This window comes from Trichoderma asperellum, chromosome 7 (assembly GCF_020647865.1).
Source record: "Trichoderma asperellum chromosome 7, complete sequence".
Classification (NCBI taxonomy): Eukaryota; Fungi; Ascomycota; class Sordariomycetes; order Hypocreales; family Hypocreaceae; genus Trichoderma; species Trichoderma asperellum.
The window spans coordinates 3,660,826-3,673,454 of record NC_089421.1 but is presented as its reverse complement, the minus strand read 5'-3'; the positions used below and the strand labels follow the sequence as shown (position 1 = coordinate 3,673,454).

General features: G+C 42.6%; 3 protein-coding genes across 3 annotated transcripts; 2 read left to right on the top strand and 1 right to left on the bottom strand.

The window, feature by feature from the left end:
• Nucleotides 1-562: 562 nt before the first annotated feature.
• On the top strand, nt 563-1,915 carry TrAFT101_011925 (uncharacterized protein; the record flags this gene model as incomplete). Its single annotated transcript, XM_066129418.1, has 4 exons — nt 563-726; nt 804-870; nt 937-1,459; nt 1,530-1,915. 4 exons carry the CDS (start codon nt 563-565, stop codon nt 1,913-1,915), a joined length of 1,140 nt encoding a protein of 379 aa, XP_065985552.1.
• Nucleotides 1,916-5,385: 3,470 nt separating this feature from the next.
• On the top strand, nt 5,386-7,094 carry TrAFT101_011924 (uncharacterized protein). Its single transcript, XM_024908573.2, has one exon. It carries the CDS (start codon nt 5,474-5,476, stop codon nt 6,896-6,898), a length of 1,425 nt encoding a protein of 474 aa, XP_024757645.1. The 5' UTR covers nt 5,386-5,473; the 3' UTR covers nt 6,899-7,094.
• Nucleotides 7,095-7,896: 802 nt separating this feature from the next.
• TrAFT101_011923 (uncharacterized protein) lies at nt 7,897-9,203 on the bottom strand. The gene is made up of 2 exons (XM_024903456.2): nt 8,878-9,203; nt 7,897-8,785 (listed from the first exon to the last, which is right to left on the bottom strand). The coding sequence occupies exons 1-2, from the start codon at nt 9,156-9,158 to the stop codon at nt 8,218-8,220; spliced, it is 849 nt and encodes a 282-aa protein (XP_024757646.1). The 5' UTR covers nt 9,159-9,203; the 3' UTR covers nt 7,897-8,217.
• Nucleotides 9,204-12,629: the final 3,426 nt, after the last annotated feature.

The following is a 12,629-nucleotide window of genomic DNA, read 5'->3' as shown; positions in this document are numbered from 1 at the left end:
GAAACATCCCTAGCCATTTGGCATGAGTTTTTTTTGAATGGATGGATAGAATGACAAACGTGTATACACGTCGAGGTTCGAAATACCATCTTTGGAAAATCTATATATCTAATGGAAATGCAATTTTATATAGCCAGAAAACCTAGAGTGTAAACCGCGTGGTCTATTCTCTTACCTACCTCATCAAGCCTCCAGTTATCGTTTGCGTTCCATACAGTCTAAAAAAATTCTTTCTAAACCTCATCATGAGAAAGAATGTCGATTCTCTTGTAGTTGGGGCAGGGTTCAGTGGAATTTATCAACTATATAAACTCCGTGAGCTTGGATTGTCAGTCAAACTTGTTGAGGCTGCTCCTGAAGTCGGAGGAACATGTGGTTGGAATCGATACCCCGGTGCAACGAGCGATACGCATAGCAAGGTCTACCGCTATAGCTGGGACAAAGAGGATCTGTTGACTTACCCTTGGACGAATCGCTACCTGCCCCAAGCCGAAATACGGCTTATTTAAAGCATGTAGTTCGACGGCACAATCTAGTCAAAGACATCGAGCTAAACACTCGTATGGAGTCTGCGCAGTACATGGAGGGTGGGTGGGAAATACGCTTATCAACTGGCGAAAGCTTTCGATCAAGATACCTCGTCACTGCACTGGGTGCTCTATCAAAGGCTTATTTTCCTCGGATTCCTGGTCTAGACAGCCTTGCTGGCGAAACGTATCATACAACGTAAGCTTCTTCCTTTTTTTTCTTCCTGAGGAATTCGTCAGAAAGTGTCAATTGCTAATGGTCCCTTTTCATCTTAGTGCCTGGCCAGCTAAACATGATTTCTTTAATAAACATGTCGGCGTCATTGGGAATGGTTCCACTAGTGTACAACTCATAATTACACCTGCAGGCCACTCTAAGCCGCTAATCCCATTCCAACGACATCCATAGCATGTTATTCCCAATAGCGACGACAAAGTCACAGAGGAGAACCGAAAGCGAATCAATGATAACTACGGCCAAATATGGCACAATCTACGGACCAATCTCTCGGGCCATGCTATTATAGAGTCATCAATCCCGACAATGAGCATTACTGCCGAGGAGCGTGAACGGGTCTTTGAACAAGTACAGCAATCAGGCAACGGAATAACGTTCTTATTCAGCACATTCGGAGATATTGCTATCAATGAGGAGGCGAACAGTGAGGCCTCGTATTTTATCCGCAGGAAGATTGCCCAGATTGTGAAAGACCCTGTCCAGGCGCGCAAGCTGACTCCTCCCGGTGGATTTAATCGCCGACCGGTCACAGCCAACGGGTATTATGAGACTTTTAATTGGGACAACGTCGATGTCGTTGATGTATTGGATACTCCAATGGAGATTACACCAACCGGCATTAAACTTTCAGACGGTACCAAGTATGATTTAGATGCTATTGTCTTTGCTACTGCTTTGAAGCCGTTGACGGCATGTATCACGATGTCTCAATTACTGGACGAGAAGTGCTGTCGATGCATGACCATTGGGCAGATGGCACTAAGATGCCGGTTTCCCGAACATGTTCCTAATTAACGAACCTCAAGGACCTTTGACCAATGTTCCAGCTCTCATCGAGACTCAGGTGGAGTTCGTTGCAGGGCTTATTGCCACTGAGGAAGCAGAGAAGAAAAAGAGATTAGGTGACCGCGAAACTGCTCAGCAGCCGATCATCGAAGTTATTCAAGAAGCTGAGGATGCATGGCTAGAACAGACTAACGCAATTGGCGAGTCGACTGTATTTGCAAAAGGAGGGTCAAGGCTCACTGGAGATAACGCTGAGGGCAAGAAACACAATTTCCTCTATTATATAGGAGGGGTAGTCAATTACAACAAAGCTGTGCAAACGGAGATAGTAGGAGGACATCCCAGCTTTAAACCGTTCTTCTGATATATCAATCGCAGTACTGAACAATAAATGTGTTGTGGACAAAATACAACTTGGCATTTAGTGGTAGCTTGTCATAGCATAATAATGCGTCTTTGCCTCTCCTAGATGTAAACTCGGTTCAATACTATAGAGAAGACGTTAGGTTGATAATAGGACGAATAAAAGCTGGATATCTAGTTTAGCGTTAACTGCGAAGGCAATCTCTATAAAGACTACAACCGTCGCGGGGCGATAAAGCGAGAGCCTCACGTACGCTTGGAGCAAGTACACCTAACATCATGCAGCCTCTTCTGGTCACATCAATGCCGCAGACAGTGGGGGGCAATAAAAGGCGGCTAGCACTGTTTCATAGGGCCAGAGAGAGATGCGACAGAAACGCGCCATAACGACATGAATATAAATATATATATATCCATAGAATATATTCCCTATCGTAGGCGTGCTCTGTATACTGAACCTGTATTACAGAAGCCGTAAAACTGATCTGGACGAACGGAGCCGCAGGCATCTGCCACTCAATTCTCTGTGTGTAGGTTATTGAGTATATCTTGCCCACTCTTTTGAAATGCCTGTCGCTGACTCCTTCTTCTTCGATCGCGATGAAGCGGTCATAGCGGCTTTCAAAGTCAGACAATGCGATCATGTATTGCCCAAGCTGAATCGCTGCGCGAGGACGCGCTCGAACATGCTCGCACACCCCCCCAAAAAAAAAAAAAAAAAAGGTGGCAAACAAGTGAATATCGTTGCGACGCGCGTTACTGCCATGACGTTCTTAATTAAAGACCTCTTTTCATGTTGTTCATGCTTACAATCCATTGCTGATGGTCTACTCCGTACTCCGTAGATAAATGAACAAATCTCCACAACGGCTGCGCCTCCGTGGCCAATTTTCTTAGCATCTCACGTCACTGCGGGGACAAACGCATTATTATCTAATAAATTCTCGTGTGCAGTCGAGGCTCCTCAGAAGTGAATCTAATAACATGGCAAGCTCATAGACACGATGAATGGATCTTCTAGCATAATAAATCAGGTTGGCAGATGCATCGAGCCGTTAGAGCATTTAGAGCAATGCATCGAAGGAACACGGTGTCAGCAAGAGCGTGGTGGCAACTAATGTTATTCCTAGCTCTTTGCATGCAGGCATTAATATACGCATGAGCATCGGAGACTGAAAATACTGTATTGGCCTCTATTTTAAACAGTCTTAAGTGGCGGAGAAGGTTGAATCTCCAGCTAAGTTCTGACGACGTGTCTACAATCCTTACACTCTCGTTGCGTTTTTTCCCTTTTCACGGAGTACTTCTGTATACGATAGCACAACAGACCCACACTCAATTCGTTTCTAGTTATATCTTCATTCTTCTATTCTTTCGGACTTCCTTTCTCCATCAAATTTTTTTGCCGTCATGGTTAGTGCTGTGTTGCTTTTGAAAGGTTACCAGACAGACGAAAGATATGTGCCCACTTGTTTGTTGCAGATTCCTTATGGAGGCAGTGTCTAACCAATCGTGCATCTAGCTTAACTTATCCCCTCCTAACAGTGGAAGTGACTACTCGATTCATTTTGCAGGTTACTCTTTGAGAATCTCGGATCCTTTTTCTTCAATCGGTCGCAAAAAAATGTGTCATAATCATGCGATGATCACCCAAATTCAGAACTAGGCTTAGAAGGGTGCTCCCCGAACTTCGCGTTACGATCTGGTCCCTCGAAACAAATTAAATCCCTTGTAAGCAGCTGGTTCCGGCACAGTATTTGCTACAAGTACGGCTATTGGTCTAATCTATTGCCCTGTTTGGCTCAACGGTATGACGGATCGTTACATTTCGTCTTAGCTTTGGCTTTCTTCTGTGATACAAGAGCTCATGAGTATGCACATTATCGAGGAAAGAATCTAAAATATCTTCATAGAATATCTTCCTAGAGTACGACTTGAATGAAACATCTACTTTTTTTTTCTTTTAGTTTGCAGGGCAAGTTTAACCCGATCTGGATTTATTGATGGCTTCTTTTAAATTGCCACTTACTCAAACGCTTAGTTGCCATGTTCTAGAATGTCGGGGTAGCCTAGGCCGACGCTGATCGACGGCCCATCCCATAGTGGCCTCCGCTCGGGAAATTTACTCCGTATAAGATTCTAGAATGTCGGGGCTAACACCGTTTACCATGCCACCCTCTTGTATAAGCAGTAATAAAAGCCGCATCAATAAAAATCACAAATGCAATGCAGTGTAGATTCAGATTTTGACAAGGAATTAGCATGAATGGGAATTCTTTTTTTTTTTTTTTTTTTTCTAAAAAAAAAAAATCAAAATGAACTAAAGAAATAACTTAGCCATTAGACCTATTTACAGACAAAAGAGGGCATTTACTATTTCGAGGATAAATTTAATACCTATAGTAGTACGGAGTAGGTAGTTCATAAAGCAAGGAGGCGGATACTTTTATGTAACAATAATAATTAGTGGCTTTTAGCGCTCTCCAAATTGCGGTTGCCTGTTCTAATTGCAATATAATTGCAGAAGGTATAAGCTCCAGCTTCAACGGAGGTTGCATCAGCGGTTGTTACTTATTAGCCTGCAGCTGTTTCCTACTAGTAGCATCATGCTTTTGAATCCTATAACTGCAAGTATGGGCTGATTAAAGCCAAGTAAGTCTTCTTCAGCCCATGTCACTTAAAGTTTAGTAATACTGACAGAGGCTCCACCACCCTCTTCCCGCTTCGCCAAGAGGGTGAGAACTATTGCGCCGCATCTGATATGCAAGTCAATAGCAGCAAACCAACTTTTCTTTCTAACTGAACTTGGTTGGATTTTCTGATTCCTGTAACTATGTCAAATATTATTCTATAATGCAATAGATAGATCGACTAGATCTGAAAGAACGAATAGAAGCAGCCGGAATGAAATCTTCGGATTCCCATAGATACTATAAATAGAACGAAAGTTATAATTGAAAGTTGTCTGTCGTATTGTAATGTTCTAGCCTAATTATCCCTGACCTTTTGAATCAGGCATTTTTCTCCAAGTCCACATTTTATCGAATGTTAACAGGAAAATCCGGCCATAAATATGCAATTCTTTATGAATCGGGACAGCTGAAACTTCTTGATCTGTATACAAGGGAAAAATTGCGAAGGTTCCACTTAAAAGGCGCAAAGTTGTTATTAGCGGCTGAGCCGTTGTGACCGAAGGAACGCCGCTACTCGGGGTGTCATGGTGCTACAGTAAAGTCTCTTACCAATCATCAAGCTTTTTGAAGAGCAGATTTTATGTAACACCTAGTACTAATGCAAAGTGATCCTAGCAGTCAAATAATCATGTTGTATTCATGGATTCTTTTTATGTATTTGCTCCATGTGCAGTAAGCCTAGAGGATTTGGAATGTTCGGATGAAAAGAAATATTAATACCCCCCCTCCCAAAGCACGTTTCCTCTTCTCATTTTCTGTGTTAATCACAAAGGCGATTACTCTAACATTATATCTTGAATAATCTTCCAAATTCTGTCTTCTACTCTTAGCATAAAGCTTCAGAACAAGCTTTATATATCTCCATCATGACAGTCGTCCCGAACATCGCCAGCGAAAGGAACGTCGTTGTTCTTAAAGCAAAACGTCATAAGATAGACACTTTAGATTATTCAAGTGGTATTCAATATGAATACCCTGAGATATCCCTTTCTACTGATAGCACCCCTTTGGTGAAGCCCACAAAAGAGTCCAAACACATACTTATTTTAGGGGGCGGCGTGAGTGGGCTGTTAATTGCCTGGATGCTCTTGGACGAAGGATACCGTGTCACCATCATTGCTGATGACTGGGCCTGGACTAAGGATTTCGAAAAGTCTCGGATGGCGTCTCAAGTTGCAGGGGCTCTATGGGAATTCCCTCCCGGTGGATGTGGGTTGACTGAGATTGAATCGCCGGGCAAAGGCTGGGCTGCTATTGAGCATTATCGAGAATGGGCTCTGCAGAGCTATGAGTTTTACGAGAAGTATGAGCAAGTGTTCAACACCTATGAAAGGAACGGTGGATCTTTTGGTTTGAAATTCACCCACCTCCACCAGTTCTTTTTGGACGACCTGTCTCAATTGAAGAAGGATGATCCCAATTATGAAGAGGCTCTGAAACTACAGGAGATAGAGAAGAGCCCGCTCAAGAAGGATGTGAAGAAATATAGCAGGACGACGGAAGCAAAGAAGTCGGAATGGAATAAACAATTCGACAAAGTCATCGAGCCAAGCTTGAATGGGCAAGAACTCAAGAGCGCATACAGCCACAGAGCGCCCATTGTGAATACAGACAAAGCAATGGCATATCTTATGGCGGTGGTTACAGCCAAAGGAGCAAGCATGGAAACGCGAAAAATCGAAAGCGACATCAGGCATGAGCTTGGCTTACAACTATTGAGAGACCATGGGGCAGACGCCATTGTGAATGCCACTGGTCTCGGTGCCAAGACAGTGGCGGCTGATGACGATGTTTTTCCCGTCCGCGGAGCTGTTCGGCGCGTTGAAAACACACACAAGGGTTCATTTAGACATCTAAACGATGCATATTTGGTTCCTGCGCAAAAGGATAGCAACCATCATCCTACCAAGACGGTTTTCATTGTCCCTCGCAATGACGACGTTTTATATGTCGGATCAATTGTGCAGCCCAATATCAGTACAAAAAATCTTACTCCAGAGTCACCAGAGGTCCAGATGATGTGGAACAGAGCGGGTTCCTTTGTTAAGAATCTGCTACATGCTGGATTTGTTCCCCAATATGAATTTGCACAGGGCCTTCGACCTTTTACTAAAAGGAATGTCAAAGTGAGGGCTGATGAAGTGGCAACCTTTCCGCTAATTCATAATTACGGGCATGGAGGATCCGGCTGGACTCTAGGTGTTGGTACTGCTCGATGTGCTGTGCTTATTTTGAAGAAGCGCTTGGAAGGAATACCGGCAGCTGTCATTAACGAGGAAATTTATGGATAAGCCGTAACTGATCTGCATATCAATACATAACAACATGTATTATCGCATTCTAGATATAAAGCGATTAGGATTTATTAGGCACAAAATAAGAGTGACCTATGCTGCAAAGCCAAGATACAAGATATCTCGGACGTTTTTTGCTATAATTTGCAATGTTATAACCTAGGCTACCCAGAAATACTACACTGAAATTTGGGATAAATGTTCTTTTAAACTTCATGGGCGAGTATAGTTCCTTTTTCTCTTGTTGCCATCTTCACAATACTTACTATTACGTCAATACACATGCAGTAACTGTCACACGCAGAAGTTTCATTTACACTGTTTGGACAGGATAGCTCCGCTTATTTCACAAATTCAGATTATAAAATACATGGCTTGTATTTTTAACAGTTAAGTTACTCGAATTCATGTTAATATGCTTCCATTGGCTATTTATTTGTGCATAAACAAAAGCAATGAAACACATTAGCTTGAGTAATGAATTTATCTTATGAGACAGCTATGTAAGCCTTTGATAGGAGAAAGAGCAGTTCTCATGTAGCCGAAAACAATATATTGATAATTTTATTCATTTAAAGAGGATCGGTGCATCTTAACAGGTTTGACGGAGTTTCGGGATATATTATAATGCAAGTGTTAATATAGTCAACGGTCATCAACTAACTTGGTGAAAGCAGCCTGATAGCTAAAAGCGACGCAAGCAATGACTCCAGGGTGTTTTGTTTCAGTTATATTGTAATATCCTATAAGTTTTACACAGAAGAACAATACCTGTTGCAGAGTCCATTAGCCTGTCTGGGAGATCAGTATCAGGCAAGTTGAGCTGAGACATTGTATAAGGTCTTAGTGATATATTCACTGTTGGTATCCCTCATATGCAGCTGTGTGGAAACAAATTCCCACACGAATACAATTTGGCTATGGATCTTTCGGAGCCGAACTAATCAAATATCACAACATTACCACTTTCTGGCCTTTGATGAAGATTATTATATGCTGACATCACTATTCTATTGCCGACTGGAGAGGCTACTGTAGAAGCCGGTTTCAGATTAGGACCATTCAAGTCAAATCAAGCAGAGTACATTGGCTAGTATCGCTATGTAGATGAAAAAGGATTACGATCATAGAAATATTTTGTACTATCTATCTTCAGACAGGCGCACTGCAAGAAACTTGACCATTCGCTCTCTGTTGTTCGATCTCTTGCGCGAAGACGGTTTATTTCAAGAATTCTGATGCCCCTCTCAATTTAGTCACCTCCACCCACCGATCAACTCCTACCCTTGATAGTGATCACCTTTTGAAGGTATAATTTATAGGCACTGAGAGTAGTATGAATTTCCCACCTTGCAAGTTCCCGATGAGCAGCATGTAGGGCCATTCCAGCCAATGCCACCGCACTGACCATACAGAGCAGAGCAGCTGCCTGTGGGACCGGAAGAAGGTGCCGATGAGGTTGGGGTTCCAGTGTTTCCATTTCCACCATTGGAGACTTGCTGCGACGCGGATCCGCTGCCGCTCCAGCTCTCGACGGCGATTACTTGGAAGTTCATGGTACCGAGATTCAAACCAGCCTTAGCCCACGCGTCGAAGTGGTTCTGAATAGTGACAGTGCCGCTGCTCCGTGGTGAGCTTCGGATAGAAATGTACTGGTTGAAGGTTGCTGTGCCCACAATGGAAGGCTCATTGACGCGCTGGTTCTCCCAGATAGCATAGGTGCCTCCGTCACTGGTGAGCGTACCCTTTTGCGAGCCACCCGTAGAGATTCCAACGTTAGTCTCCATGACGTAGTACTCGACAAGGGGGTTTGTAGTCCATCCGTAGACGGAAAGGCTGCCAAGACCGCTAGAGACATTGAATGTGCCTGAGTAATTGATAGGACTATGATATTCAAATCATCTGATTAGTGTCACAAATTGGTGGAAGATAAGAGCAAATGGGAGTAATAGAATAGATATTTGATATCCACATACAGGTTGCTACCAGGGTTCCAGCCTACACCAACAACAAAATCTTCCTGAGTGTTCCAATTAAGGTTGAAACCAGTGGTTGACGGTGAGAAGTTCACTGTCCCACCGGTGGTATAGTCCTGGTTGTAATTGATAGCTGAGCGACGAGCAAGAGGATGATCAGGCCCAAGGAAGAAGTTATGCGGGCCTCGTGCCTCAACGTTCCTATCGGCAACATCCGCAGGAGCCGCGAGTGAGGCCGTGACGGCTGAGAGGCCGGCAACAAAGCGAGAAAAGGCAACCATTTTCGTTTATTATCAAGTCTGAATGGCTACAAGGTAAAGGGTTAGTGAGTTAGAAGCACAAGACGGCCACATCAGCTTCACGGGAGGCTTATATACTTGTTATGAATCAATACAATACGCGTTATCGTAGGTAAATTATTATATATTCCCCTTTTCGTTTTACCCAATAATACAGCCTTCGCTGCTTACTGACACATGCATGGGTAGTAGTAATTCTGCCACTTCATCAGCCTGAAATCATTTCATCTCCGTTAATCCGGGAAGATAGTATAATTCGGGACTATAACGCCTTTGGTTAATAGGTATTGAGAGCAAGGTGAGTCATTATTATTACTATTAATGTTTGTTTGTTTGCGTTAATCATTAAATCTGTGGAGAACATGGGATACCAAAAGCCTTGAAAAGCATGACATACTGATAGGGCCAATATTTGGGCCAAAGAGCATCGCAGGTTCAAAACATCTTAGTCTTAGGGTGCAAATTACTTACCGCTTGGGGCAACATATCGAGCTTGGCGCGGGGTAAATTCATCTATACATCTCATTTTTGCCGTGCCGATTAAAATGTAACCTAAACAACGGCTAACCTCTGCTGACAACACGCCACACAAACTCCTGTGGTTAGACGGGGCGAGAATTCTACATCGCCAGTAAACAAAATAGCCTTACAGTTGGATAAAAATCATTCCCCTCTCTCCCTGAATATTGTTATTATCCTTATAGATGTCGATAATCCTGATATCTAAGCTAGCACGCCCCCTAGTAGGTAGGCGTTTGCAAAAGTCAATACTGCGGCTTTTTCCCATTTTTAAATGTTTTTGCTACATAATCTACGAGCCTATATATGGCACAGCACCTTTTAGTGCCTAGATTGCCATGCAATGTTAGCTAGTTTCTAAATCGTAAGCATATAAATTGGATTGCATAAAATTTACAGGCAGTACCATAACTCCTTGATATTCCGGCCGTATTACAATCGGTGGGTAAAACACAATGCCCCGCTCTTGCCCAAGTCATTGTTGTCATCAACACATGTTTTCAGGTCCTACCGCTGCTACGATAGATCTGCTCAATATGCTAGTATATACATGTACTATGTAATCATGCACCTACCCCATATATTCCAAGAAATTGACATTTCGGAATATTTGTAGCCGTAATTGATCGCCCTGTAGCTCTTCTTGGTATTAATGTGTGGAGAGCCAAGTCCTTGGTATTTCAAACTAGGTAGCACCCCTTCTGCTCGTTGGAGCATATGCAGCCCTGATTCGTTGCGTGGGTTTTTTCGCGCGGCGGCATTATTCCCGCTACTTTTTTTTCTTCACGCAATGTATTTCATGCACACTTTCGCTATTTTTGGGGAGTAGTATAGTCACACCCTCATAAAAAACACACCTCGTGCATAGGAGGAGATTTTGAGCTGGAGTAGCGGCTAAGTTGATCCTATTTAACCAGTTTACCCGTTCTAGAAAGCTGAAACTGATGGCTATTTTCATAACATACCTTTTCTTATTGTCTTCTCGGCTAACCCTCTGGCAACTGACAATGTGATCTCGAGAACTGCACCCTAACTTCTCCAAGCCTACACGCAACTCATGCATTTCGGGCACGCGACCATTATATACAAGAGACTAAATCAGAGTCTACCGTCGCAATACTTTTTCGCAACATTAAAGTGACCCTTTACCAATATTGTATTAATTGCATGTTAATAAGTGGGAGCAATTGCGCATCGGTCCTTTTAGTTTCACACTGCTATATTGTCTCCCTATGAGCGATAGATCAGCAGAGATTACATGCCTTTTTCGTATACTTTAGTAGTTTCTGCATTACCGGGAAGAAGAAATCAGATTGAGTGGTATGAGGGACACCAAAGAATATGATTCAGGTCCTATCAATTTTAGGCTAATATTTAGATATGCAAGATTCGCCGTGGCTAAGCAACCTAAGTTTCATCCCGCCTATGTTGCTATTTTTTTTTTTTTTTTTTTTTTTTTTTAAGAATGGAAGCTGTTACTATTAACAAGCTGCTGCAAAGGGCGGTTCCTGGCTAGGGATGGAGAGAGAATCCTGTTTAAAAAAGGAAAGATATTCACGAAAGTTGGAAATCATCAAGAGTTTATCAAGTTGTTTAAATTTAAAATAGCGTAATACATGTTAGACACCGATAAAAATATTAACCGTTTGTTATTACCTACCGAATTCTATAGAGTTCTTCTAGAGGTGAGGTAGTCATGAAGTTGCTGATCCCATGGGCTATTAATATATGAGAAGTTCCAGAATATCGATAATACATTTGAGACACACAACAAAGTGCTATATTGGACTAGTCTGGTGTGTGCATTGTAAATAAAACTTTTATCGTAGCTATATATTTATAACTCCTGTTCACAAATCACCTTTGTGTGTTCCTGTATGGCAAAGTTGCTTGTGAGTGCTCAATGTGGCAACATTCTCGGCTAAATTTAGAGTTACAACAGGACGATGGGGTATAACTGTTAAATACACAAGATATTCTACCCCCCTCTGAATTGAACCAATGCATAACGAATACTAAGAATGAGCAATCTCTTCAGCTATATCAGTAGATACAAGTTATATGCTTTTTGAAGTTATGTTATTCATCGTGCAAGCTCAACTTAAGATCATTCACAAGCCCCATTGTAACTCTGCTTCAAAAGCACGAGTTGCATCCCCGTCATAACCCACCTTTCCCATCCATTGTTTTAAGCTTCTGATTCTGCCGGGATATATTTCGTCTGGCAAAGCGTTATCTCTCCTGCAGAGTCCAAGTTTAGTATTCTTTCCAGAATTTTGGTATATCTTCCACCACGCAGAAAAGTTTTGTTGAAAAGTTAGCAGGGATGAGTCGTTTGGGGATGTCAAACTACCCATCTTGTGTTGTGTAGCACTTTCCGGCAACCCAGTTTCTTGAAACCACTGTTCAATCGCAACGTTGGTACCTTTAGCAGGCTTTCCAGTAATACTTCTGCGATTTGTTTTAGGGACACATCTCCTACCGCGACTTCCAAGTTGAGACCAGCAGACCTTTCTGGATGTTCGAATATCCACCGTACGTAATACCCTAAGTCATCCAAACATACGTACTGGATTACTCCGTCGCTAATTGGTATGGGAAAGTCATACACACCTGATTCCTGCTTTTTGGGGTGCTGAAAGTACCAGAGCTGCTCAAATTACGGCCCATTACACACAACAGGCCATTTCATAGGGCTTTGTGGCAGGGATGACATCCAGCGTTTGACATGACCCTTACCATAGTAGTGGCCGCATCGAAGAACGTCATCAAACTTTGTCTCTAGAGCAAAATCGTCGAGAGACGACTATACATAGTCCTTAACACGACTTTGCAAAGCAATTTCGAATGTTCAAATACTCCAGTACAATTCGTGTTTTATTCCCAGAGAAAAATTATTAAGGTTGACAAAAGCGTAGTCCAAGCCTGCAAAGG